At 52.7% G+C, this 27,764-nt stretch overlaps 2 protein-coding genes across 3 annotated transcripts in view; both read left to right on the forward strand.

Annotated features, from left to right (window-relative positions):
• Window positions 1-5,257: 5,257 nt before the first annotated feature.
• Window positions 5,258-19,735, forward strand: LOC309969576 (uncharacterized protein; the record flags this gene model as incomplete). The annotated part of the gene is made up of 5 exons (XM_082851422.1): window positions 5,258-5,417; window positions 5,525-5,692; window positions 6,269-6,320; window positions 18,048-18,847; window positions 19,533-19,735. The coding sequence occupies 5 exons, from the start codon at window positions 5,258-5,260 to the stop codon at window positions 19,733-19,735; spliced, it is 1,383 nt and encodes a 460-aa protein (XP_082707548.1).
• A 337-nt stretch (window positions 19,736-20,072) lies between these two features.
• Window positions 20,073-27,764, forward strand: part of HPCAL1 (hippocalcin like 1) — a 111,812-nt gene continuing 104,120 nt past the window's right edge. Inside the window, exon 1 of one of the 2 annotated variants that reach the window (XM_082851596.1) lies at window positions 20,073-20,334. The gene's annotated coding sequence lies outside the window, so the exon portion shown is untranslated. The remainder of the gene's footprint in view (window positions 20,335-27,764) is intronic. The other variant, XM_082851594.1, reaches the window with a different exon arrangement.

The following is a 27,764-nucleotide window of genomic DNA, read 5'->3' on the forward strand; positions in this document are numbered from 1 at the left end:
CTGGACGCGCAGGCTCAGCGGCCGTGGCTCATGGGCCCAGCCGCTCCGCGGCATGTGGGATCTTCCCGGACCGGGACACGAACCCGCGTCCCCTGCATCGGCAGGCGGACTCTCAACCACTGCGCCACCAGGGAAGCCCCTGAGCCCACTTTTTGATTAACTAAAACAACACTGCTCCAGAAAGCTTGGAGAGAGAGTGTTTCTATGGAGAAGAAGCTCTTCCTGAAGGCCAAGTGGGAGATGCTGGCAGTGGTCATGGGGATGGAGAGAGGCAGACAGATGCAAGGAATATTCTGGAAGCTGGACCATGGGGACTTGGTGGTGGACTGGATAGAGGAGGTAAGAGAGAGGGATGGATCACAGATGACGGCCACGTTTGGGCAGGAGGCCTCAGGTGGAGGTCAATGCCACCTTGAACCTGGAGCAAAAGGAAATGGAGATGCATGAGTGCATGGGTGGAGACCATGAGTCCTTTCAAATTACAACACAGTTGAAACAGAAATGAAAGAGAAGGAGGGCAGTACATGGAGAGGAGCATGGAATTCTAGAAGGGATTTGTTGTTATCGTTTTATTTTCAGATCGGGGGTAGTAGAGGGTGCTTATCCATTACAATTGGGTTTGCTGTGAGCTTGTTGTGGACAGAATGCCTGGTCCCCTGAACTTCGTATGTTGAAGCCTCAGTCTCCACTGTGATGGTATCTGGCGGGGGTGGGGCTGGGGGGTGGGGTTGGGAGTTGATTAGGTCATGAGGGTGGAGCCCTCAAGAAGGGAATTAGTGCTTTATAAGAAGAGGAAGAGAGACCCAAGTCCTCTTCCTCTCCCTTCTCCTCTCCCACCCTCTCTCCCTCCACCATGTGAGGACACAGGGAGAAGGGGGCCATCTGCAAGCCAGGAAGAGGGCTCTCACCTAGAGCCAAACCTGCTGACATAACGACCTTGGACTTCCCAGCCTCCAGAAGTGTGAGAAACAGATGTGTGTGGGGTAAGCCACCCATGCCATGGTGTTTTGTGACAGCAGCCCGAGCTGACTCCTTCTGACACCGACCACAGGGTGTGGTTGTTCTGTCAGGGAAGTTTAGAGGTCGGCCATCCAGGGTGGGAGTGACAGCGACCCCCTCACGTCTGCCCTCCTGCCGGGAAAGTCTCCTGGGCACTTTCTGTGCCTCACACACACGGCTCAGAATCACCACCACCTCCCGATTCCCTCCTGCCTTTGGATGCAGGAACAGGGGCAGCGCGTGCCTTAGCCGCAGGCTCTAGGAGTCGGGGCACAGGGCAAAGATTGAAGAGCTGCCTCTTTATTTGGGAAGTGAAAGCCGAGGGCTGTGAGGGTGAGGAAACACCAGAAATGAGAGGACCGTTCTTCCCCAAGGGGCAGTAAGGAGGCAGCAGTGGCTCCCCAGGTGCCGGGCAGAGCCCAGAGACAAAGGAAGGCGATGCATCTGCAAACCCCCTCCCCTCCCATTGGTGCAGATCAGTCAACAGGGAGCTCCCCTGACCCAGGGTGCATGCTCTGGTCCCTTGGGGAGCTTTAGGGAGAACCACCTCACTGAAACCAAATCTCCCAGCACCCTGATCTCAGACTTCGAGCCCCCAGAACTGTGAGAAATTAATGTCTGTCGTTTAAGTCACCCAGTCTGTGGTATCTTGTTATGGCAACTTGTGATTTTGAATAAGAAAAGTATATTTCATCTTCAGCCCTGCCTCCCACTTCCTGCCACAGAGCTCCTAAAACCTTTGGAATTTCCTAAACGTGGGAGAGAGAAAGGTATCTTTTGTTATTCATAACAAGCCCCTTTCAACCGCTGAGTTTATGTTAATGAAGTGACTTTGGAAAGCCCCCAGGGAGACCTGAGGGGGGCGGGGCTGGAGAGTGAGTTCCATCACCAATGGCCAATGATTTAATCAATCATGAAGTCCATAAAAATCCTCAAAGTACAGGGTTTGGAGAACTTCGTAGTGGAGCTTCCAGAGGGTGGCACCTCTGGAAGGGGCAGGGAAGCTCCTGCCCGATGCCCAGGTTGCCCTGGCTGCTCCGGAGTTATATCCTTTGCTCATGAGCTGGTAATCTAGTAAGGAAACGGTTTTCCTGAGCTCTGTGAGCCACTCTAGCAAATTAATCAAAGCTGAGGAGGGGTCATGGGAACCTCCAATCTACAGCCAGTTGGCCCAGAAGCACAGATGACAAACTGGACTTGCGACTGGCATCTGAAGAGGGTGGGGAGTAGTCTCGTCAGGCTGGGCCCTCACCCTGTGGGATCTGTCCCTCTCTTCAGAGGATAGTGTCAGAATTGAGCTGGAGGGCACCCAGCTGGGGTTGTAGAGTTACTTGATGGGGAAACCAACATATGTGCACTTCAGAATAGTCTGTGAGTAGAAAGAACACAGGCGCTTTTCCTAGACGCAGTTAGAGCAGACTAACAGGCCAGCTTTGTGCCCAAAACTATGAGCAGCAAGTCGAATTCACCTTTGCTTCCCGCACAGCCGCTGACTGGGTGCCTGGCCCCAGAGCCCACAGTGTAAGCATCCCCAGGAGGGGCCGAGTGAGCCCGGGGCCGCAGCCTCCCGCAGGGAGGGAGCAGCAGGGGAGGAGGGAGCTATCCATGTACAGTGAGGGCAGCGAGGGCTCACGGCCCCCTCTCTCTGTGGGTTCTCAACCTCACACCCGGTGGGGGAGGTCCTCGGGCCCAGATGGTCTGGCAGAGGAGCTGGGAAAGGTAGGGGAAGACGGGGTGTCATGGCCATGACCTTGAAGCGAACAGAGCCTTGGGCTGCCTCCCAAGGGCTTGCACGTCCAACTCTCTGCACCACCCTTTCCCCACTATTCTTTTTTTTTTTTTGGCCACGCTGTGTTGCTTACAGCATCTTAGTTCCCCAACCAGGGATTGAACAGGGGCCACGGCAGTGAAAGCTCAGAGTCCTAACCTCTGGACTGCCAGGGAATCCACCCTTTCCCCATTGATTCAGTTATTAAAGGGTGTCACCAAGTACCACCCAGCTCAGAGGCTTCCCATCATCGGCCCAGCCCTGCGGGCCCCCAGGCCCCCTCTTTGGCTGCTGGTATCCTGGGCATCACGAGGAGGCTTCTGTAAGTGCCAGCCTGTGGGGAGGGGTTTGTTCAATGAGGGTTCACTCCATGGCCAGCTGCTGGAACCCCCGCCCCGAGTTTTGCCCCCCAAGTAGCCTTTCTCAAGGCCCACTCACAGCCCCTCCCAAGCAGCTGTTCATCCCTTCTCACCGCTCCAAAATGGAACCTCCCTGGTAGGACCAGCTCCCAGCCTGAGAAGCTGGGGGCACGGCACCCCTTCTCTCCTCTTTCACCCTCACCTTCTTTATTCTTCCGCCCCCAAAGTGCTCTCTCTTTTTCTTTCGGTTAGATCCTTTCTGCAAAGGCCAGGCTAACTTAACTTCCATGTACTTCCTGGGTGTAAAGGAAAATATTTGCGTTTTTCTCCTGGGAGGTGCGTTTAATGCTGGATACTTTTTAAGCAACAAAGAAAACTAAGAGGAAAAAAAAAATGTAGTTTCCATTTCAAGCCAATCTGTACGTTTATTTCCTGTCTCACGTCACGCAGACATTTGTTGTCTGGGCCCCCCAAATGAGCCTGGGATGCAGTGGGGAATAAGATGGTTCCCGCCCTCAGCACTCCTTGTCGGGGAGTCTGAGCAAAAGACCCAAGTCACAGAGCAGAGGTAGTGCTGGCTAGAAGGGTGCTCAGGGCCCCAGTGACTCCAGGGCAAGGGTGGCAGCTGGCCCTGCAGAGAAGGGGGGAAGGGTCCCCAGGCACCTCTCCATCACCCAGGTGTTCAGGCACAGAAGCGGGCTGGCAGGAGGGGGCGTGGTTCAGCACCCCAGGGAAAAGGGAGAGCTTGGAGATAGAAGATGCCCCGAGGCAGCTCTTCAGGAAGCCCCAGGGCTCCCATACCTCTGGAGCTCTGAGACACAGGGGGCTGAGTGGAGACTCCCCACACAATTCTCCAGGCCCTCTGCCATTAGAGTGTGGGGACCTGAGGCCTGTGACGTTTCTCTGTCAGAGGCAGGTGCAGGTGCCAGGTTGAGCACAAGGACACACCGTGTCCTCTGGCGTATGTTAACTGACCCTAGGCAGCCAGCTGAAAACAGGCGCAGCTCTGAGGATGATGCCTCCCCAGGCTCCATGGGGGGCTGTGCAGCCTCCCTCCCAACCTGCACTCCTGGCTGACACACCCGCGGCAGCCCCGGGACCCAGGTCCTCCTGGATGAGCATCCTTCCCCACCGTCAGTCTGGGTGTCCTGATTTTTGGAAAATATGACCACCATCCACAGCAGACTGTACCCCAAGATGTCTGCAGGGAAGCAGATCACGTGTGACCTTCATGACCTGTCCCATCCCAGCTGCGCTAACATCTGGAAGCTTCCGTCATACGGAGCACTTCCCACAGGCGGACTCATTCACTCCGCTTGACAGCCTGCGGTGAAGCCCAGACAGACAACCTGCCTTCTGAGGCTGGAGACTGGCGTCCCGAGGGGTGAGGGAGCTACCTTGGGGCACGCAGCATGGGCAGAAATGTGTGTTTGTGTCTGAGCTTCAAGCGGGGACCTGTGGTCCGTTGCTTTTCCGTCGTCACTACTGCGCTTCTCTTGCAAGAAGGAAAACTTGCCGAGCACCTCTCTGGGCTGTCCCCGGGGAACCCTGCAAGGACTTCACAGGGCAGAGAGTGGGGAGCACACAGAGAGCCACCATGTGTGCCTCGACTGCCAACACGGAGAGGGGAGCTGCAGGGCCAGACCTCCTGCGGGGACATTGAGCTGGGAGGAGGTGTCTGCACAGCCTCGAGCAGGAACAGCCCAGAGAGGTAAGAAAGGGCGGGGCCTGCAGACAAGGGGCGGGACTTTCAGGGTCACTTTATTTTTAAAAAATTTTATTTATTTATTTATTTTGACAAGTGATATTGCTTTATCTTTTTTTTCCTTTTTATCATTAATCATGAATACTACATTTTTTAAACATCTTTATTGGAGTATAATTGCTTTACAATGGTGTGTTAGTTTCTGCTTTATAACAAAGTGAATCAGCTATACATATACATATACATATATCCCCATATCTCCTCCCTCTTGCGCCTCCCTCCCACCCTCCTTATCCCACCCCTCTAGGTGGTCGCAAAGCACAGGGTCACATTTAATTCTTGAATCAGCTTCGGAGGGAGGAACGCTGAGTTCCAATCCCTGCTTCTCAGAGATGAAGAAACCCAGGTTCAGAGAGGTTGTGCGACATGCCCAAGGCTACACAGCTGCAAATGGATTATCAGAAGCCCAAGTCCCAAGGTCTGACCTCTGGTCCGGGGAGGGCACCTCAGAAACACCAGCCCCAGGCGCTGGCAGGCACCGAGCTCCCTGCCGGCTGCCCAGCCGGCAGAAGCGGTGGCGCTCTCGGTAGGAAGCCTGCCTCCAGTGCTGAGTCACTCTGGGCCCTGGCTGGTGTGGGCAGGAGGAAGGTGGCTGCCCGGGCTGTGGTGACCGCTTGGCCCTTTGCTCCCCAGGGTTCCCAGCAGCCTGGGTTCACGTGGCCTGGCCAGCTGTGGACAAGCCAACCCACCGACCCCTGCAGGGCCTGGCGAGGCCCCAACCCTCACTTGTCACTGCATGTTTACTGGGCTGGGGCTGCTCCATGCCCCTCAGCGTGCTCACAGGTTGGGCCGTGCCGGCAGGTAACCCATCATCGTGAAGCCCCGCCACAGTGCTGTGAGGGAGCAGTGCAGGGCCGGAGGGGCTCAGGGAGGCCACAGTTGAGCTTTGAGATGAGCCTGAAGGGTGAGAAGTGCGTAAGATAAGTGGAGAAGGTGAGAAGGGCCTTCCCAGCGGGGGTGGCGTGGGCAAGGTTGCCTGTGGGGATGCTGGAGGGATCCCAGGGTGGCCCGTGCAGCCTGGCTGATCGGGGGAGGCCAGGGAGAGGGGAGGCCGGCTTCTGCTGTTAGGGGCCTGCCGACTTGCGGTGGGCCCCGATTCCTCAGCCGTCTCCACTTTGATCAGGCGCTGGGTGGACTCGTGGGCAGGGAAGGCTGGCCGGGCTGGCCGAGGGGTCCTGCCTCAGGAGCAGCCGGTGGTGAGGACGGCTTGCAGGGCTCAGTGTCTCCTGTCTTCACTGAGATCAGAAGATGGGGGTCTTGGGCGCAAACCCTGTGGGGAAGGTCCCCACCCTGTATATTCTCACCCAAATGCACATCTCTGACGGGGAGTCCCTTCCGAGAGCAGGCCTGTCAGGGCCTCACCTGACTTCCGCACAGGCAGGCCCGGCCCTCGCTTGCCTCTGCCCTCGGCCGGGGCTGCAGAGAGTCGGTGAGCTCAGTGCTCTGCTCCCTCTGAGCTGACGGTCTTTTCTGGCAAATCTGGACAGCCTCCCGGCAAGGTGGAGGAGGTGGGAAGAGCCCCTGAAGCGATCCAGCAGATCCCCCCCGTCCCAGAGCAATGGCCAGCACCACTGCAGCCTCAACCCCGAAAGAGAAACAACAAAGCCAGGTGCTTTACTGTCCGCAAAGCGCTTTCAGCTTCCTTTTCTCGCTGACGTCCTGGCCCCCCTCCACCTGAAGACAGTGATGCTGAGAGCTCCTGCTCTGGGAGGGGGAGGCGCAGTGCGTGTCGGACCAATGGAGGGCTGGGTGGGTCCGGAGACCCAGGTTCTGGAGCTGCCCGAGGCTCAGGGCATGGCCCAGGCCTGCCTCCACCTCCCCACACCTGTAACTGACACATGGGGGCGTTGGTGGGGGGATTATTTCAGACCCTGTACCCCTGGAGCCTCCCAGGAGCCTCTAGACCATGCGCCTGAGAGGCTGGGGGTAATGCTGGGGGTTCTGTTGGCAGCTGGTCTGAACTCCAGAGACAGCGGACAGAGAAGGAACCATGTTCTCCCCAAGTCAGGACAGGACGCTGCCCAGTCAGCCTGGGTTAGCCCATCGCCAGGACCAATTTTAGAACATTTTTATCACCCCAAAAAGAAACCCTTTAGCAGACACCTGCCCATTTCACTCCAACACAGCCTCCAGCCCTAGGAGACCACGAATCTACCAAGAAAATAAGATGCTTATACATTGGAGGTTAGATCTTTGCAGATCCTAAACCTGTCTTAACAGTGTAGATACGAATGTATGCTGACTTTTTCTTTCTTTTTTGCCTTTTTTTCTGCCATGCCGCACGGCTTGTGGGATCTTAGTTCCCTGACCAGGGGTTGAACCTGGGCCATTGGCAGTGAGAGTGCAGAGTCCTAACCACTGGACCACCAGGGAGTTCCCTGTGCTGACATTGACATTTCTTTTCTTTCTTTCTTTCTTTTTTTTTCTTTGACATTTCCTTTCACTGGAAAAGCCCTAAGACCCCCCCACCCCCTGCCCCCAGTCAATATTCCATCTTGACGCTCTCCCTTTAAAGTATACAAAGTATTTTTTATTTCAACTGCTTTTTCATGGAAATCTTTCTAAGATATTGTGAGAATTGCCCCAACAGTCATCCTCTTCCTGTTCCTTAACTACAGGATCTCAAATTTATTTGGAGCTGCAAAGATCTCATTGAAGGACTACACATTTTCCAGCTTCCTTATTGGAAGGTGTAGCTACACATTTTCCAGCTTCCTTATTGGAAGGTGTAGCTATAACAAAGTTCTGGCCAGTGAGATGTGAGCAGAAGTGTTGCGTGCCACTTAATTTCTCTTTAGAAAGGAGGGAGCTGCCTCTTTTCCCTTTTTCCATCCTTCTGCCTAGAAAAAGTATGTAAGTGTTGGAGCTTTTGCAGCCATTCTGGGCCATGAGGGGACTTTGAAACTAAAGATGATGCAAGGAGGAAAAACACAAAAATAGAAGACCAAGTCCCAGTCACCTGGACAATTTTAATCCCAGACTTCCTGTCTTTGGGCTATTTCCTGTCTCTGGGTTTCTCAACTTTATTGAGTTATAATTTACATAAAATAAATTGCACCCATTTTAAGTGTACAGTTCAATGAGGTTTGATGTATGTATATACCCATGCAACCACCATCCCAATCAAGATACATATATATATCCCCGTTACCCCCAAACGTTTCCTTGTACCTTTTTGTAGTCAATCCCCACCCCCTTCCTCCATATACCTACTCTACCTCCTTTCTGTCCTATAGATTAGTTTTGCCCTGGTCTACTTTTATAAGAGAAAAAAACTAAATGTTTACTTTGCTGAAGCCAGTATTTCTTGGGCCTTTATTATTTGCAGCTGATTCTAATGCAGAATTGAATATAGATATATTACACAGTCTCAAATAGAGGCTCCTAAACACATTGTATGTGACATGTTTTTGATAACTTCAGACCATTGTTAGATATCCTGTATCTTTGATTGTTCCCTGGGAAACAGATTTGGAGGTGAGATTTTCAGGCAGGAGGTTTATGAGGGAGTGCCCTTGGGGACACACCTCTGCAGGAAGCAAGAGACACAGAACGAGGCAGCTACAGCAGAGCCTCAGCCATCCTCACAGGGAGCTCTGAGGCTGGGGAGACCTTCAGAGACGTCCTGAGCTGTGTCCCCAAGCTAACAGTTACTGGATGTGGGCTGTCCCTGGGGAGCGGTGAACCTCAGGCCAAGCAGCTCTTTTCACTCAAGGCAGTTCCCAGGGAAGGATGAGCCGAGAGCCATTAGTAGCCAACACTCCCAGCAGCTGAGGTGTGCGTGTCTTGGGTCTGATGGGGAGTCTGGGAGGTGCATCACAGCAGCCACCATACCGCGAGTTCTGGGTGGTATCCTCAGGGCAACTCAGGGGCGTGCGAGCGGCTTGCACTTGCCTGGCAAGATCTTACGTCCCTCTTGGGGCAGATGCCTGGCTCTGTGGGCCCTGAAGCTCTCAGAACAGCAGAGGCCTGATCTTGGGGGCAGGGCCATGAGTTGTCGAGGAAGCTGTCTGCTCTGCTTCTGCTGGACCTTCCGTGCGCTTCTCCTCCTGGATCCCTCTGGACAGCCCCTCCTACACCCCCTCCCCGGGGAGGCTGTGGCATCAGATGCCTTCCCTCACTGTCTCTTAAGCTTCCCCTCATAGGGGCTGTCTTTGCACACCCTGACTTTGGCAGTGCCTCCTCCTGTCCTGGCCCTTCCTTAATTTTGAGCTTTACGGTGACTTTGACCCTGCTCGAAAGACATGAAATTTTAACATCCTTCTGAGCTACTCACATTCCTCTGTTGTGAGAATTGTTTCTAATAGCCTGCTTTATTTTACCAACTAAGGCTGAAGCTTCTATAGAATTTGGCACCTGGGCTTCATAACAACTGTCTCCACCACGCCAAGGGCCCTTCCCTTGGTTTGAGGGTTGCATTCCAAAAAGCTGAGGTTCCTGGCACTTTGACTTTTAGATTAGCTGGACTTTACCATAGATCAGAACTGGAGACTTAGCATCAAATAAAATGTGGGTCAAGGGATACTATTCATGTTACTTTTTAATGAGAACTATTTAAAATACAGGTAAGTACTGGGACTTCCCTGGCGCTCCAGTGGTTAAGACTCCATGCTTCCACTGCAGGGGGCACAGGTTCAACTAAGATCCCGCATGCCACGTGGCGTTGCAAAAAAAAGTAAACAAATAAATAAAATAAAATAAAATACAGGTAAGTACAGAGAATATCAGATACCTATGCATCCACAACAGAGTGGCTGTCAGGACATAGTGGCTTCTTTTTTTTTTTTTTGGCCATGCTGCAAAGCCTGAGGGAGCTTAGTTCCTCGACTAAGATCAAACCCGTGCCCTCTGCAGTGGAAGTGCAGAGCCCTAACACTGGACCGCCAGAGGATTCCCTTCTTATTTTTAGAAATAATGTACGTCAGGTATCAGTGAGGCCCCCTTCCACCACTCCAGTCTTCTTCCCACCCTGCCCTGTTCCAGAAACAATGCTTAACATGAATTAGTGACATTCTTTTTCAGTCCATTTCAATACTTTTGCTATATTTGTATATATTTACACAGATATACATTGTATCGTATGTTTTAAATAAACCTAGACAGTAACATACCATAGAGTTTCCATTCCTTGCCTTTTTAAAAAATTCAGTGCTGTGTTTTAGATCTGTCTACGTTAATTCAGATACATCTAGTTAGCTGATTTTAACTGCAGTTTATAGGAGCCCATCGTGTGACTCTAACGTGACTTTATTTACTCATTCGCTGACTGCTGGACATTGAGGCTGCTTTCAATTTTCACTCCTCCTTTGTTGCGGTGATGTTCTTGCACATGGACTTCTGGCTTCTGCACAGAGGTTTTCTTGGGGTGGATAACCGGAGGGGGCGACAATTGCTGGACGGAACGGTATTTGCCTCTCTGCTTTACTAGATGTTGCCAAATTGCCCTCCAAAGCGATTGTCGCAGTTTCCCCTCCGTGTACTCGCGTCCCTCACTCACATCCTCTTTGCTACTTGGTACTGGTAAGGAGTAACCCTGTCTCTCTCGTGGTTGCTTTATTTTGTCTCAGCTGCTGAGGAGGCTGGACATCTTTCATGCTTATTGGCCACTCGGATTATGTCTTCTGTGCAATTCCTTTTTCACTTTATAAAAGGATTTTGCCCTTCAAGTTTCTTTTAATGTCATGTTCTTGCAATACTAAAAAATGTAGCCCCACAGGTCACGTGAAGCTGCAGGGGAAAACTCTTATGTAGGAGTCCAGGGCAGAGTCTAGCTCCCACCTCGATGTTATTATTTATATAATTTGGGGCAAATATCTTCCTCTCTGATTTTTAAAAGTTTATTTTTCAAGTGTACAGTTCAGTGGTTGTAAGTATATTCACAAGGCTGCACAGCCATCTTCCCTGTCTAATTCCAGAAAGAAACCCCGCGCCCACTGGCAGTCAGGCTTCCTCCATTTTCCTCAAGTCTCAGACCCTGGCAACCACTAATCTGCTGTCAGTCTCTACGGATTCGCTTGTTCTGGACACTTTGTGTAGCTCCTTTCACTCAGCACGTTGTTCTCAAGGTTCAATACGCTGTAGCATGTATCAGTACTTCATCTCTCTGTAGGGCGGAATAATATTCCACTATTATGGTTAGACCACATTTTCCTTTTTTCCTTTTTTTGGCCGTGCTGCACTGCACGGCTTGTGGGATCTTAGTTCCCTGACCAGGGATTGAACCCGGGACCTCAGCAGTGAGACCGAAGAATCCTAACCACTGGACCACGAGGGAATTCCCAAGACCACATTTTGTTTATCCATTCCTCAGTAGGTGGACTTTGGGTTATTTCTACTTTGTAGATGTTATGAATAGTGTTGCTACGAACATTCATGCACAAGTTTTGGGGTAGACATATGTTTTCAAGTCTCTTGTGTATATACCCAGGGGTAGAACTGCTGGGTCATATGGTCACTCTGTGTTTAACTTTTTGAAGACGTGCCAGACGCCACAGCCATCACACCATTTTGTATCTGCTCCCCACCAACCGGCAGTGGACGGAGATTCCAGGTTGTCCCCATCCCACCAACACTTGCTATTGTCCATCTTTTTGACAATAGCAACCCTACTGGGTGTGGAGTAATCTCACCGAGGTGTTGATTTGTATTTCCCTGATGACTAATGATGTTGATCATCTTTTTCTTTTTTTTAATATTTATTTATTTGGCTGTGCTGTGTCTTAGTTGCGGCATGTGGGACCTTTAGTTGCAGCATGTGGGATCTAGTTCCCTGACCAGGGATCGAACCCGGTCCCCCTGCATTGGGATCGTGGAGTCTTAGCCACTGGACCACCAGGGAAATCCCTTGATCATCTTTTCCTGGTGTATGCTTATTGGCCCTGCATATCTCTTCCTTGGAGAAATGTCCATTCAAGTCCTTTTCCATTTTTAAATTGGGTTGTCTTTTTATTGTTGAGTTGTAAGTGTTCTTTATATATCCTAAATAAAAGTTCCTTAGATATTTAAGTTGCAAATATCTTGTTCCATTTTGTGGGTTGTCTCTTCACGTTATTGAGAGTGTCCTTTGAAGCACAAAAGTTCTATTTATTTATTTGTCTGTTTGGTTGCGCCGGGTCTTAGTTGCGGCAGGTGGGCTCCTTAGTTGCGGCTCGCCAGTGAAGCACACAAGTTTTTAATTTTGATGTCTAACTTGTCAGTTTTTTCTTTGGTTGCCTGTGTTTTGGGGTCATAGCTAAGAAACCATTGCCTGATCCACAGTCAAAAAGAGTTATGCTTAGTTTCCTTCTAAGAGTTTTATAGTTTTAGCTCTTACATTTAGGTCTTTGATCCATTCTGAGTTAAATTTTTGTAAATGGTGTGAGGTAGGGGCCCAACTTCATTCTTTTTCAAGTGACTATCTAGTTGTTCCAGTACCATTTGTCGAAAAGACTATTAGGCCCTTGAATCGCATCTAATCCGAACTGAGATGTGCTGTAAGTACAGAACACACGCTGAATTTCAAAGACTTAGTATGAAATAAAAAGAATGCAAAATATCTCATTCATAATTTTTAGATTGATTACATGTTGAAGTAATAGTTTTTATAGATTGGATTAAATAAAATGTATCAATAAAATTAATTTCATCTGTGTGGTTTTACTTTTAAAATTGTGCCTGCGTCTGTGGGTTGTGCTGTCTTTCTGTTGGGATTTGGACACTGTTGGCTGCAAGAAGGTACAGGACTGCAGGCTGTTCCTTGCACCCCACAGTAGCTGTGGAACTGCTGCAGGCACACACCTATTGTCCTGCTCAGGGCATGTACCAATTTCTCAGGCACCAGGAGCTCTATTTCCCAGAAAAGAAGCCATCAGGAGCAGAGCTGGAAAGGAAAGCAGCCTTTTCCAGTATGAACTGGTTTGAAACAGTGGTCAAGCCACTGTTTGTGTTTGGCTTTGGGTTTTGTCCTTTCGAGGGAGCCTTATGCAGCCAGACAGACTCTGGGCTGCTCGCCACTTCATTCACTGACATGGAAAAGATGTCAGGCCTGGCGGGCAGAGCCCTGGGCTGGGGGCTTCGGCTTGCGGGGGCTGGCAGGCTGCTGCCCCGATGCCTCCTCCTGCACTGGGTAACCATGTTATCCACAGCCGTGTTGTGCATGGACACACGCCCTGGCCCATCTTGCTCTGCAAATCAACAACATGCATCTGCCCTGGGGGCTCTAGAGCAACCCACCCGCCTATCCTTGCGAGCTACCGCTTTAAGATCAACACCCTCGGTCCTTGGTCTGCACTGCAACAGAGGACAAAGGCATTTCCCATTCCGAGGTGCATCTGAATGCAGCTCTCCCTGTAGCCACCTGAAGGCAGAGCACTCGTGAGGAAACAGCTCAGAGAGGGTAGCTGTTCTTGTCCAAGCAGCACAGCTAAAACCTGTCGGAGCTGGGACCGGAACCCAGGTCTCTTGACAGACTCACTGCGATGATTTTCTTTATACCTTTGTTCTGAGTCAGCTCGCCTTTGATGTGATGATGATGTTGGTGCTGATGAAGGTATCGTACTGATCATTTATTGAGTTTCTCTCATACCATAGGCCCTTGTACACACATTTGCCTCTCTTAGTGCAGGGGAGACATTAATATCCACATTTTACAAATTAGGAAATCAGAAACCTGGTCTATCTTGACCCCCCCGGAGCTTGCAAGGATGATGGGGAAAGGGGGATCCATCAGAACGTGCCCCTGAGTCACATTCCCTGGGTGACCCATGGACCACAGCATCATCTTTGGGGGCCGCCACAAACACTGGTGGACCTCAGGGCTAAGCAAGATGGGCTAAATGGTTCAATTTCCCCACCTCTGAGCATCCACTGACCAGAGGCAGGTCCAGTGATTCTTACTGTCGGTGCTGCCAGCCAGTTCTCTGCCTGTTTCCTTTGCCAGAGCTTCTGGGGTCAGGAGAAGGGCGGGCAGCCAGAGGGGCCACCGTCGCCCGCTCTATTCCTGGCTGTCACACTGTAATTACCAACGAAACAGTGACAGAATAAAAAGAGGACCCGGAAACAAGCGGGCCTCCACCTTCTCAAACATTCCGGAGCAGGGGTTTGTGAGCTAGAACTTCACCTATTTGAAAGGACCTCCCTAGTAAGATGCACATTCAAGTTCAGCAAAGTAGTACAGATAGTTTTTTTAAATAGTATTTTTTCTGATGCCTGTGTGGACCCAGCACAGTGACACCGAGTCTGGCTTTAAACCTGGCTGTCACTGATTCTAATATACAACCTTACACACCTCATTTCTCCAAGCAGAAGTGTCCTCACCTGTAAAATGGGGGGGAAATAATCTCAAGAATGTTAGATGTGGTCTATGTAAAAGTGCTTCCAAAACAACATCATACCCCAGACATAGAAAACAAACTTACGGTTACCAAAGGGGAAAGGGGGTGGGGAGGGATAGATTAGGAGTTTGGGATTAACATATGCACACTACTATACATAAAATAGATAACCAACAAGGACCAAAGGGACAAAGTACCCGTTGTCGTACCCTAACCTGTACCCTAAACAGTACCCGTTCCCTAACCCTAACCCTAACCCTTACCTATAGCACAGGGAACTATACTCAATATTTTGTAATAACCTATAAGGGAAAAGAATCTGAAAAAGGATATATATATATATATATATAGATATATATAAAACAATCACTTTGCTGTTCACCTGAAACATTGTAAATCAACTATACTCCAATAAATTAAATAAATAAAAAGAAGACAGACTAAAAACAAAATTTGTACATAAAAAATCAAATAGATGAAAATATTTAATATCTGTCTCATGCAGAACATGAATGGTAATCTTCATCTCCAAGGAGATTTTAGAAAGGATAACAAAAAGGGAAGTATTTTGTAATAACCTATAAGGGAAAAGAATCTGAAAAAGAATACGTATATATATCTGAATCACTATCCTGTGTACCTGAAACACAGCATTGTAAATCAACTACCCTTCAATTAAAAAAAATCATAAAAGTCAGATATTATTAAGAATAATCAGAGTCATTCCTGTTTTCACAGCTATCATATGGAAAACAAGTCGTATGACACCCGTTATGCGTTGAATTGTTCCCCTGTAAAGATGTTGATGTCCTCACCCCTGGTACCTGTGAACGTGACCTTATTTGGAAATAGGGTCTTTGCAGTTGATTAAAGTGGGGTCATGAAGATGGGCTCTAATTCGATGACTGGTGTCGTTATGAAAAGGGGGAATTTGGACACAGAGACAGACACACACAGAGGAAAGCTGACATGAAGATACAAGGAGAAGACAGCCACCTGTGAGCCAAGAAATACCCGAGGCTACAGAAGCTCGGGGAGGGGCCTGAAAAGACTCTCCCTCACAGCCCTCAGAAGGAATCCACCCAGCCGACACCTTGATCTTGGACACTCAGCCTCCAGACTATGAGACAATGAATATCTGTAGTTTAAGCCACCCAGTTTGTGGTACTTGGTTACCGAAGCCCCAGGAAACTAACGTAACACGCTACTCTGAATTTCTTGCTCTATTGATTAAATCCACATGTGCTTATTTATTATTTTTTTAAATTTATTTATTAAATTTATTTATTTTTGACTGCGTTGGGTCTTTGTTGCTGCGCGCGGGCTTTCTCTAGTTGCGGTGAGCGGGGGCTACTCTTCATTGTGGTACGCAGGCTTCTCATTGCGGTGGCTTCTCTTGTTGTAGAGCACCACGGGCTCTAGGCGCGTGGGCTTCAGTAGTCGTGGCTCGCGGGTTCTAGAGCACAGGCTCAGTAGTTGTGGCTCCCGGGCTTAGTTGCTCTGCGGCATGTGGGACCAGGGCACGAACCCGTGTCCCCTGCACTGGCAGGCGGATTCTTAACCACAGCACCACCAGGGAAGCCCCACATGTGCTTATTGAGTGACCACTGCATGCTCTCCACGAAGCTTCATAAGGGGTATTGAAGGAGCTGCAGACACAGAAAGGAAGATTCTTCGTTTTATCTCACCTGAGGGAGAACATGCATTCCTTAGACGTTCAGGGAAGGGAGAAGTACATCTGAGCTGAGGGATGGAGGGCCAGGTGGGAGCTGAACTGAGCCTCAAGGGACGGGTAGGTGCCAGATTGGTGGGGAGAAAAGGGGAAGCCATGCTGTGGGAGAGAAGAGCCTGGGCAAAGGCGGGGGAGTCCAGGAACGCGCCCCGTCTGCTTCTGTGCCTTCCCAGGGCTTTTTCATCCTCCAGCCTCTGCTTCTCCCCTGGCTCTATTCTCCCCTCCTCATCTTTCCAGACCCAGCAAGAATGTCACCTGCTCTGTGAGCCTCTTCTGAGCGGGTTTTGTGTGTCGTCATAGGTGGTCACAGCTCAGACCTTGACGACAGTGATTACCGTGCTCTGGTGGACATCTGTGGCCCTGTAACTGAGCTTCAAATTGTGTTCCGATTTTGTAGCAGAGACTTTGCAATGAGCTCACCAAAGTGACTGTTTTTCTTCTGGGCACACAGGAGACTGTAATTCTCAGACCCCGTGCATTCAGGTGGGACCAGGTGGTTAATTCCGATCAGTGAATGAGGCGGATGTGCTGTGTGCCTCCTCCAGGGCTGGCTCCTGAGGACCCCCGAGACCCCCGGCTGGCGCTCTCTCTTCTCTCATTGCTGGCTGGTAGCCGAGGGGCCAGTGGAGGCCTCAGAAGCCCTGAAGGAGGGTGGTGGACTCTCTAGATGGAAGAGCTAGGGTTCCTGAGTGCCTGTATGGACTCTTCTCCATGCCCCCCGACCTGCACTGAACTGCACCCTGAGTGAGAAGTAGGGTCCTAAGTGTGACCACAGCAGAACATAACCTGCCCCCACTACCCCAGGCTGATAGGCCTGGGCTGGGCATCTGAGTCAGGGCAGCTCAGCTGTAACCCTACCCTCTGCGTGGATATGCTACCAGAAGCCTAGGCAATGACCTTGGCCACTGGTCTCTGCTGAGAAGGAAAGACGGAGCCCTTGGGTGCCAGAGCTGGATCCCGATGACGTCACCACAGCCCAGCACTGCCCCTGCTAACGGTCATCACCGCATTTAATGCTTGAAGCAGGGCCCTAGGAGACGAACTCCCTGCAGGTTTAGTTGCATCATTTGTCTGCAGAGAGAGGGGTCTGGGATCAGACCACCTTCTCTGCCAGCTCCCAGCCAATTCCCCCCAAAGCTGCCCATCACCATTTCTCTGTGCAGCCTCCTGTGTAGTGGGAAGTCACTTACTGTGCTTTTGTGGGGGAGGATTTGAGGGAGGATTTGAGTTCTCCCCTGGAGACGCTAGAAAGACAGTTTGTCTCAGCCTAACACTAACTCCCAGCTCCACATTTATGGCTGTTTCTGTGGTTACATTTCTTTGGGGATGTTTGGGGTGGGTGGTGATGGTAGTGGAGGGGGTGGTGGTGATGGTAGTGGAGGGGGTCGTAGTGATAGTAGTGGTGGTGGTGATGGTAGCGGTGGTGGTGATGGTAGTGGAGGGAGTGGTGGTAATGGTAGTGGAGGGGGTGGTGGTGATGGTAGTGGTGGTGGTGGTGGTGGTGATGGTAGTGGAGGGGGTCGTAGTGATAGTAGTGGTGGTGGTGATGGTAGCGGTGGTGGTGATGGTAGTGGAGGGAGTGGTGGTAATGGTAGTGGAGGGGGTGGTGGTGATGGTAGTGGTGGTGGTGATGGTGGTGGTGGTGGTGATGGTAGTGGAGGTATGGTGGTGATGGTAGTGGAGGGGGTGGTGGTGATGGTAGTGGTGGTGGTGATGGTAGTGGTGGTGGTGGTGGTGATGGTAGTGGTGGTGGTGGTGGTGATGGTAGTGGTGGGGGTGGTGGTGATGGTAGTGGTGGGGGTGGGGGTGGTAGTGGTGGTGGTGGTGGTGATGGTAGTGGAGGGGGTGGTGGTGATGGTAGTGGTGGTGGTGATGGTAGTGGAGGGGGTGGTGGTGATGGTAGTGGGGGTGGTGGTGGTGATGGTAGTGGGGGTGGTGGTGGTGATGGTAGTGGAGGGGGTGGTGGTGGTGGTAGTGGTGGTGGTGGTGGTGATGGTAGTGGAGGGGGTGGTGGTGATGGTAGTGGTGGTGGTGATGGTAGTGGAGGGGGTGGTGGTGATGGTAGTGGGGGTGGTGGTGGTGATGGTAGTGGGGGTGGTGGTGGTGATGGTAGTGGAGGGGGTGGTGGTGGTGGTAGTGGTGGTGGTGGTGGTGATGGTAGTGGAGGGGGTGGTGGTGATGGTAGTGGAGGGGGTGGTGGTGATGGTAGTGGTGGTGGTGGTGGTGGTGATGGTAGTGGAGGGGGTGGTAGTGATGGTAGTGGTGGTGGTGATGGTAGTAGTGGTGGTGGTGGTGGTGGTGATGGTAGTGGGGGTGGTGATGGTAGTGGTGGTGGTGGTGGTGATGGTAGTGGTGGTGGTGGTGGTGGTGGTGGTGGTGGTGGTGGTGGTGGTGGTGGTGGTGGTGGTAGTGGAGGGGGTGGTGGTGGTGATGGTAGTGGTGGTGGTGGTGGTAGTGGTGGTGGTGGTGGTGATGGTAGTGGAGGGGGTGGTGGTGGTGATGGTAGTGGTGGTGGTGGTGGTAGTGGTGGTGGTGGTGGTGATGGTAGTGGAGGGGGTGGTGGTGGTGATGGTAATGGGGGTGGTGATGGTAGTGGTGGTGGTGATGGTAGTGGTGGTGGTGATGGTAGTGGAGGGTATGGTGGTGATGGTAGTGGTGGTGGTGGTGGTGATGGTAGTGGTGGTGGTGATGGTAGTGGTAGTGGTGATGGTAGTGGTGGTGGTGGTGGTGATGGTAGTAGTGGTGGTGGTGGTGATGGTAGTGGTGGGGGTGGTGGTGGTAGTGGTGGTGGTGGTGGTGGTGGTAGTGGTGGTGGTGGTGATGGTAGTGGTGGTGGTGGTGGTGATGGTAGTGGTGGTGGTGGTGGTGGTAGTGGTGGTGGTGGTGGTGGTGGTAGTGGTGGTGGTGGTGATGGTAGTGGTGGTGGTGGTGGTGATGGTAGTGGAGGGGGTGGTGGTGATGGTAGTGGTGGTGGTGATGGTAGTGGTGGTGGTGATGGTAGTGGTGGTGGTGGTGGTGATGGTAGTGGTGGTGGTGGTGGTGGTGGTAGTGGTGGTGGTGGTGATGGTAGTGGTGGTGGTGGTGGTGATGGTAGTGGTGGGGGTGGTGGTGGTAGTGGTGGTGGTGATGGTAGTAGTGGTGGTGGTGGTGGTGGTAGTGGTGGTGGTGGTGGTGGTAGTGGTGGGGGTGTGGACATATTTGCTCTTCTACGACCCAGATTTTCTGGGGCTGCTGGTAAGGGGTCTTGGGAAGCACAGACCCTGATGTTTGTCTGCTAGCTGCTCACGCGTGCCATGGCAGGCAGACGGGAAAGTCTGCAGGAGACACCAGTCCACCTCCCCGAGGGCCAGGGATTCTCAGTTCCTGGGACTAACGTGGCAACCAAGCCCTTTCCTGAGCAGAGACTGACCCCCCACAGCATGTCAAGGAGGGAAGGGCCCGAGGAAGCCCGCTCCTCGTCCTGTCCATTTTATGCGTGGGGAGACCGAGGCCGAGGGAGTCCAAGGGATTTGTCAAAATGGCCTAGAGTCAGCAAAGGCAACCAGAACTGGAACCCAGGCCTCCGTTCTCCCGGCCCCGGGCTCCTTCCCTGAACCAGGCGCGGGAGTGCTTGTGGCATCTGCTCACGGGACGGGTGGTGAAAGGGACCAGAGGGACCAGGCAGGCAGCCTGCGGCGACTGAAGCCTTTTTCCCTTCTGGGCCACCCGGGCCGCACTTCCGGAAGAGGGCTCGGGGTCGGCCCCTCCCGCGTGCCGCCTCCAGGCCTCTCCCACACCCTCAGGCCAGAGGCCAAAGGTTAGGGAGGCGGAGCCGGTGCTTGGCTCCGCCCCTGCCCCGAGATCCGAGCGGGGCTAAGACCGGGTCAAGGCCTCAGCCGGGCAGAGCGTGCGCTAGAGAGTAGCGAGGGGCCGGCGTTGGAAGAGCGGAGGCCGGGCGCTGCAGGGCCATAAGGGGGGCGTGGTTAGGGACGGGGGCGTGACCTGAGTGGGTTGACGGGCGGGGCTAAATTGGGGCGTGGTCGAGGCGGGGGCGGGTCCGCAGGAAACTTGAGCTCCCACCCCGGCCGGGCGCCCCGCCTCCGGGCCCCGCCTTCGCGTCCCTTCCTTTCCCGGTCTGGCAGGCGGGCCGCGGCGACTGCAGACGGCGGACTGGCGGATCGGCGGACTGGCGGGCACCTCCACTTCGCTCTCTCCCTCACTGCCGGCTTCCTTTTGTCTTTCTGCGAGGAGATGAGCGCAGGGCCGGCGCGGCGGCTGCGGGCGCACGGAGGCCCGCGTTCCTAGGCACCCTTTCCGGCCTCGGCGCACTCGCCCCTCGTAGCGGCCCGCGCCCGCCCCTGCGCCGGTGGCTCGGAACTTGGGCTCGGGGAGCCGGCGGATCGCGTCCTGCGACGGAGCAGGTAGGAAAGGGGCGGGCTGCGGGGCTGCGGGGAGTACGGGCGTGTGCACCGGCGTGCGCTGCGATCGGGCTCTCAGCGTGTGTGTGTGTGCGTGTGTGTGTTGAGGGGTGATTGTGTTTCTTTGCGCAGTGGAGTTGTGGGTGACTGAGTACGGTGGTGTGTCCCTGGAATGGCGTGTCCTCGTGCGGATCCGTGTGTGCAGTTGGATGTGCACATTTGGGGCTGCGTTTGTGGAATTGTGTGTCGGGGCGCAGTTGCTGGTGGGGACCGGGGCGGGGAGCGTGTCGTGTGTGAGCGGCTGTGCGTGAGGCGCGTGTGGCAGGGTGGGCGTGGGCGGTCCACCCCGAGCGCGGAGCCCGGGGTCCCAGCCGGCCGGCCCAGTGCGGATGGAGTACAGAGCCCCGGAGGATAGCTGGGATCCGAGGGGGCTAGCCCGGGCTTAGGGGGCAGCCCTGGCTAGCCCTGCCCGGGGACAGGTCCGCGCGGCCCACGTGAGTCGCCTGTGTGCTCTGGCCAGGGGAGGGGGCCCTCGCGGCGGCCATCTGCTCCCTCTTCCCCAGGCGGAGGGGCGACGTACAGAGCCCTGATGCGGAGTTAGGAGCCCTGGCATCGCCGTGACTCGCACTGCGACCTGGGCCCGACACGCCACCTTCCCGGGTCGCGGTTTTCTTATCAAGTGGGGACAGTTCCTCCCTCGGGGTCTGTCGTGACGGTTAAAATGAGAACCACTAAAGATGGCTCTCGGCCCAGTGCCTGGCACATAGTAGGTGTTAATGTTACTTGCATTAGCGTCTCTCTTTTAAAAAATCCTTTTGTTTTCTTTATCGTGGGTGGGACTCTTACACCCCCCCGCCACCCCGCGCGTGTTTTGTGCCTCACTCGCCGTCCTAACTTAACCGTGAAGCTCCGAGATTCGAGAAAGTTTAGGCTGCCTGCTGCGCCGCCTCCCCGCCGCAGCTCCCGGGCGGCGCCGCCTCGAAGGTGCAGTAGCGCGCCTCGCGGGGCGCCGGCCCTTCTCCAGCTGCGAAGGCTCTGGCGCCCGAGCGGGGGGTCCCTCTCCTGGCCGAAGGCAGAGGCTGAGTAAGTCAGGAGCCCTTTCGTTCAACAAGTGCCTAGTCCCCGGGGCGTGCACATCTGCAATCTGAGAGCCCCGGTGTGAAGTGGCGCTCCCCGCAGAGACGGATCTCGGGCTCCCAGGGCACCCTGGCCAGGCCTGGTCGCGCCGAAGGCTGCCCCCTTTTCCTCCCCGCCAACACTGATTCCCCCTAGAGGAGCATGATTGCCGGAGAATGAGTCCTGCCTTAGGCCCTGGCATTGAACACCCTCTGGGTACCGGCCCCCATCAACGGCAATCCCCTCTCCCTTTGATCAGCCTTACGCAGGAGTCTGAGGGTCTGCATCCTAGTCCCACGCCTTAATTTTTAAATTGCTTAGTTTCAAACCTACTACTCATTGAACTGCAGTGAATGTGCACGCAGCTCTAACCATGATTCTCCCTCTGGCGGGGTCCTGCCAGCAGCGCCACAGCGCTTGCTCAGGCCCAGCAGGGTGAGCTGGCCAGGGCTGCCCTGCCGCGTCCTGCCACAGCCAGTGATTCCTTCCCTCCATCTCTGGTTTCTTCGTCTCAGGACCCTTCCCGGTAGGGAAAAAAAAAAGCCCTTCGCCAAGGGAGCAGCTGACCTCATGGTACATGAGGTTGTTAAAATGAAGCGCTGGCAGGGAGTGGGCAGGGCCTGCGTCTGCGTCTGGGTGCCTTTCCAAGTATCAGATGCTCCCGGTTGGTGTTCTCAAGGGAGCTTGTTCAGGCTTTTATGACACAGTAGCAGAAACCTCTGGTTTGTCTTCCACCCGGACCGAAGCCCTGAGATCTCAACAGTGATTGCATGCCAGGGGAACGAATAAGCTAATTTGTTATCCTGATTTGGTGTCAGGAGCATACTTAGAATGGAACCTGCTTTTCGTGTTTCATAAAATGATTTTATATCCTAGAGGAGACAAGACTCTTGATCTGAATCCTATTCTCTTCCCCATAATCCAATTCAATAATAATATTAAAAAAAATCAGTCTGACTTTCTCTGCTCAGAAGACAGACCAAAAGCTGGGATTTTTTCCCCCTTAGTTAAAACCAGCCCTTTGCCTTAAGGAAACCAGTGTTTTGGCCCTAGATCTATTTCTGTTTCACTTTTGAAAGGCCTGTAATTACCGAGCTCTTGAGGTTCTATTGGATAGTGTGCCAGAGGGAAGGGCCAGGGGCTCTGCCTCCTGCTTGCCGGGGGTCGTGGTGCCTTGTTCTCGCCTTGCCTGCTCCATTTGCATTCCGATTTTTGTAAGTTGGAAAATAGATGTCAACGTGCGATAATAATTTGGGAGACCTGGCTTTGGGAATCAGATGTCCGGAAGGTCATCTCTTTTGTGGAGAAACAAGAATAAGTCAAAACCCCAGAAGAACAAAGATTTGCCCCAACTCTAGCCAATGACCCATTCATTTCCAATAAGCCCTTCTAGAGAGAGACTCTAGAGAAATAAAAAGCTTGGACGAATTCCTTCAGAATTTGTCCTAATGTCCCTTTCTGACCTCAGGGCTGTGCAGAATTAGAAATACAAGCGACAGAAGGGCAAGGAGTGGGCCCCCGTTGGCCCACACTCCCCAGCCTGGGCCTTGCACTCACCAAGCCCCATTTCTACTTGGAGCTGCTGTGCAGTTGCATCTGGTAAAGAGGTAGTGCTATCATCTGGGGCTGGCGCCCCCCTCTTTTCAGGGCTCTGTGTGCACAATTCCCAGGTCACCATTCACATAAAACAGCATGGTGAGGGACTTCCCCGGTGGTCCAGTGGTTAAGGCCTCGCCTTTCAACGCAGGGGGTGCGGGTTTGATCCCTGGTCGGGGAGCTAAGATCCCACGGTTTTCTCGTGGCCAGAAAACCAAAACATAAAACAGAAGCAGTATTGCCACAAATTCAATGAAGACTTTAAAAATGGTCCACATCAAAAAAGTCTTTAAAAACAAAAAAATCCCATAGTGAGTGTTCGTCCCTCAAGGTACTCTATATTCCCCTTATTCCCACAGGCCTCCCCGAGACTTACTCTAAGACCTTGCACTGCCACTTGGAAGTGGTAGAGTGCCAAGGTCTGATAATCCAGGGTCATAGTAAGGAGCCCCAGACTTTATTTGGCATCAGACAGCAAGCTTCTTGGCGGCCAACATTCTATCTAGGTTGGGGATTGGGTTGGTATTAGAATTTAGCATTCCACCAAGCCCTAAACCGTGCTCGTTTGTTGCAGGATAATGCTTCCAATTTACGAGCTGCCAGCCCAGACTTGATGGCGGATTCTGTGTGTTTTGCTAGTTTGTCAGCCCTTGGTGTCGTTGTGCTTGGGGAAGGAGGGCACTTGGACACTTAATCATGCTCTCCTTTAGGACTCACCATTATCCCACAGTCTCGCTGGGTTCCTTTCGTGTTTTCACGCCCACACGCCAGTCTGCGCATCTGTGCACCTCGTGTGGCCCCTGTCCTCTTCCCTTTGGGTTGAGTTTCTAACCAGGGGATGACAGAGGGTAATTGTATATGGAGATAGCAGAGCGAGCTTAGGGCCTCTCGGTGCCACGTGCCCCATGGAAAAAACTCTTTCAAATCACTTTCCACCAAAAAGAAAAAAAAAATTCATTGGAATCTACTGGTGTGGGTTTAATGTAACTTCAGGGAATCAATACAGTTTGACGGGTGGAACATTCTTAGGCACTGAGCAACGGGCAAGTCTAAAGAATTAAAAAGAAAAAATCATCTGAGAAGCTCAGTGAATCCTTTAAGAGAGCCTGGCCTCGGCCGTGTCGTTTCAAGTCGAATTGAATTTCAGAGGCAGTGCTTCATATCTTTGCGTTCATGACACGTGATTAACTAAAGACACTTAATAAGAGGCCTCAGGCTCCCTCCCCTGCCTGCATCAGGGCAGCAAAATGGCTTCTTTGACCTTTTCGTTTTCCTTTATGAGCCTAGTGTACCCTCTACCCCTAGACCCCTGCTCGCTGATCCAGTAGCTGTGTTTTCTGGATATTGGTTTCTCTTTAGAGTCTTAGTACAACACAGGCTGGCAGGAAGGCAGAAGACTGGAGTAGGGGTGCTGGCATCAGCCTCACCGGCCTCATTAGGCGAGAAGTCTTCTTTGAGGAGCTAGTGATGGGTTTCTGACCTTTGGTTAAGAAATACTCAGGATTGTTACATTCTGACTCTTTGGATAAAGCAGCCATGGTCCTGGACACAGGAAAAAAGCTTTTGGAGGTACGCAGTTCCCCTCCTGAAAGTCTTCCCTGATTGCCTGAATACGCTGTTGCCCAACCGAAGTCTCCCCTTGCTGTGTGTCCCTTTCAGCAAGGGAGGTGTCCCCTTGGTCAGGCACCTGCCGTCACGTCTGTGCACTGACAGGGAGCTCTCCCACCGCCCTGACCCCGTGCTGTGTGTGTGCTCCGTGCTACTACATGTCACAGCAGAGCCCAGAGCCCACCGCGCCTGCCCTTCCCCCATTTCCCCACCCATCTAGCAGGTCAGACCTCTGCTGCCCCGCCCTCCTCCCCATACCCATGCCTCTTCTGCCCAACGCCCAGCAAAGCCTCATCCCTTAGCCTGGAGCTCGGCTTCCATTTCATCCTGTCCCTTTCCATCCCCCCAACCCCCCGGTTCAGTTTCTTCTTCACTAACTTCTTCTGAACACCTACTGTGGTCTTGCTTCAAGCTGGGCTCCGAAAGCTGGCCACGGGCTTCATCCCTGCCCCTGAGAGCTTGGTCTTGGGGAGAACATCTAGTGAGCTGGTGGAATTGACAGGTGCTGGGAGGGCAGCTCCCGCCCCGGGCCCGGGCCTGGGGAAAAGCCTCGGGAGGAGGTGTCTGGAGGGAGGTGGGACAGTGAGGGTGAGGCCAGGCAGGTGGGCACAGCGTCTTTCTTCTCTCTCAGCCACACTTGATCCACTAAACTCCTACTCGAACTTAAAAATTTTTGTTTTCAATTAACAGCTTTATTGAGGTATAATTTATATACCACAGAGTGTACCCATTTAAAGTGTATTAGTAGGACTTCCCTGATGGCGCAGTGGTTGAGAATCCGCCTGCCAATGCAGGGGACACGGCTTCGAGCCCTGGTCCGGGAAGATCCCACATGCCGCGGAGCAACTAGGCCCGTGCGCCACAACTACTGAGCCTGCGCTCTAGAGTCTGTGAGCCACAACTACTGAGTCCGTGTGCCACAACTACTGAAGGCTGTGTGCCTAGAGCCCGTGCTCCGCAACAAGAGAAGCCACTGCAGTGAGAAGCCCGCGCACTGCAACGAAGAGTAGCCCCAGCTTGCCGCAACTAGAGAAAACCCCCGCGCAGCAATGAAGACCCGCCGCAGCCAAAAAAAAAAAAAGTGTATCGTTAGATGGGAATTCCCTGGTGGTCCAGTGGTTAGGACTCTGAGCTTTCACTGCCGCGGGTGAAGGTTCTATCTCTGATGGGGAACTAAGATCCCGCATGCTGCACGGCGTGGCCAAAAAAAAAAAGTATTATTCGATATTTTTCAGTAAACTTACAGAGTTGTGCAACTGTCACCACAATCCAGTTTTAGAGCATTTCCCTCGCGCCGGAAGGCTCCCTCGTGCCCATTAGCTGTCACTCCCTGTTCCCACTCCTGGCCCCGGGCAACTACCCTCCGGCTTTCTGTCTCTAGATTTGCCTTTTCTTCCTATGGTTCCTTTTATAGATTTGGCTCAAGGGTCCCCTCTGGGAGGCCTTCCTGGAGTCTTCCAGTTAGAATTGGCTTCTCCCTCAGGCTGCTGAAGTAGCCAGTGCTGTCTCCCTGTGGGTCGGGGAGCTCTCTGAAGGAGCCTCAGGTCTTACTGGCCCCTCATCTGTCACCTAGCACAGCGCCGGGCACCTGGGATGCCCAGAGCATGTTGGCTGGACTAACTGAAGTGGCCTCCCTCACGTTTCTTTTGTGAACTCCTGAGTATCCAGCAAAGTGTTGGCATTTAAAGTACAGAGAGTGTACTTGTGTTGTGAGGCCCTGCTACATTATCTTGTTTCAGCAGGAACATGTGAGGCAAATGGGATGAAACCCATTTTTTAAAATGAAAACGTGGAGGATGCCCAGGGCAAAATAAGTAGCCCAAAGCCGCTGGTAGATAAGAAGCAGCAAGAATTAAACCTTCTCTTCCAGGCCTATTAGGCAGTAAGGAGATGGCCTTCTGTGGCTTTTCCTGCCATCACCTCCCAGACAATGTAAATTCCTTCAAGGGCATGAGTGGTACAGGGCGCAGCTTCCTTTGCCCCAGTACTTGGCCGGGTAGGAGTGACTCAGTTTAAGTGTGTGGACGTGCAGCGAAGTTTCTTGGTCAACAGATGTGGAGGAAGGCCCTGGGGGAGGGAGGGGGCGCATGCGCCTCCATACCTTGTGTGTTCAGAAGTCTCTTCCTGTGTCAGTTTTTAAAAATTAATTAATTTTATTTATTTTTGGCTGTGTTGGGTCTTCGTTGCTGCGCGCAGGTTTTCTCTAGTTGTGGCGAGCGGGGGCTGCTCTTCGTCGCGGTGTGCGGGCTTGTCATAGCAGTGGCTTCTCTTGTTTCGGAGCACGGGCACTAGGCCACGCAGGCTCAGTAGTTGTGGCGCACGGGCTCAGTAGTTGTGGCTCATGGGCTCTAGAGCGCAGGCTCAGTAGTTGTGGCGCACAGGCTTAGTTGCTCCGCGGCATGTGGGATCTTCCCAGACCAGGGCTCGAACCCGTGTCCCCTGCCCTGGCAGACGGATTCCTAACCCCTGCGCCACCAGGGAAGTCCCCTCTTGTGTCAGTTTTGTTCTTTGAGGAAAGTAGCAGGGGAGGAGATCCCATTTTACAAATGTGCAGCCTGAGACACAGAAATTGTATACCCAGTGTATATAGATCGATCTGGGTCTGGTGTGTAGACCACCAGGTCACAAATGGTCTCTACCACTCACTGATGCAGAGAACTTTCACCGTGGACACTGAGAGTGTCTTGTTTCTTCCTGAAGGATTGGGGTTGTTAGACCCTATTTTTCAGAATATCCCAGGGGAAAGACCAGGGATGGGGTCAGGCAGACCGGGGTTCCAGTCAGTCTCTGCTCTGTTGTTTATTGGCTGAGTGACCCTTTCTGAGTTTGCTCATGTGAGCAAAGGGGTGCCGGGCCCCCACCAGACAATCTCATGAAACCTGGATTCTACATCCAGGTTGAGTCTGGCTGGTCACGTGTCTGCGGAAATGGAGAACGCTGCAGGGCTTCCCCAGCAATCAATGTTTCTTTTCAAATTCAGGATTATTAGCATATTTTGACCCAGACTGTAGCAGCAAGACACATGACATGAGAGCCTGTGAATGTGTGTGTGCCAAGGGTCCTGGAAGGGAGCCGGGAGTGTTGTGATTTGGAGTTCGGGGAGCTGCCGTGTT

The sequence above is a fragment of the Leucopleurus acutus genome (genome assembly GCF_964270905.1).
Source record: "Leucopleurus acutus genome assembly, chromosome: 12".
In the NCBI taxonomy this organism is placed as follows: domain Eukaryota; kingdom Metazoa; phylum Chordata; class Mammalia; order Artiodactyla; family Delphinidae; genus Leucopleurus; species Leucopleurus acutus.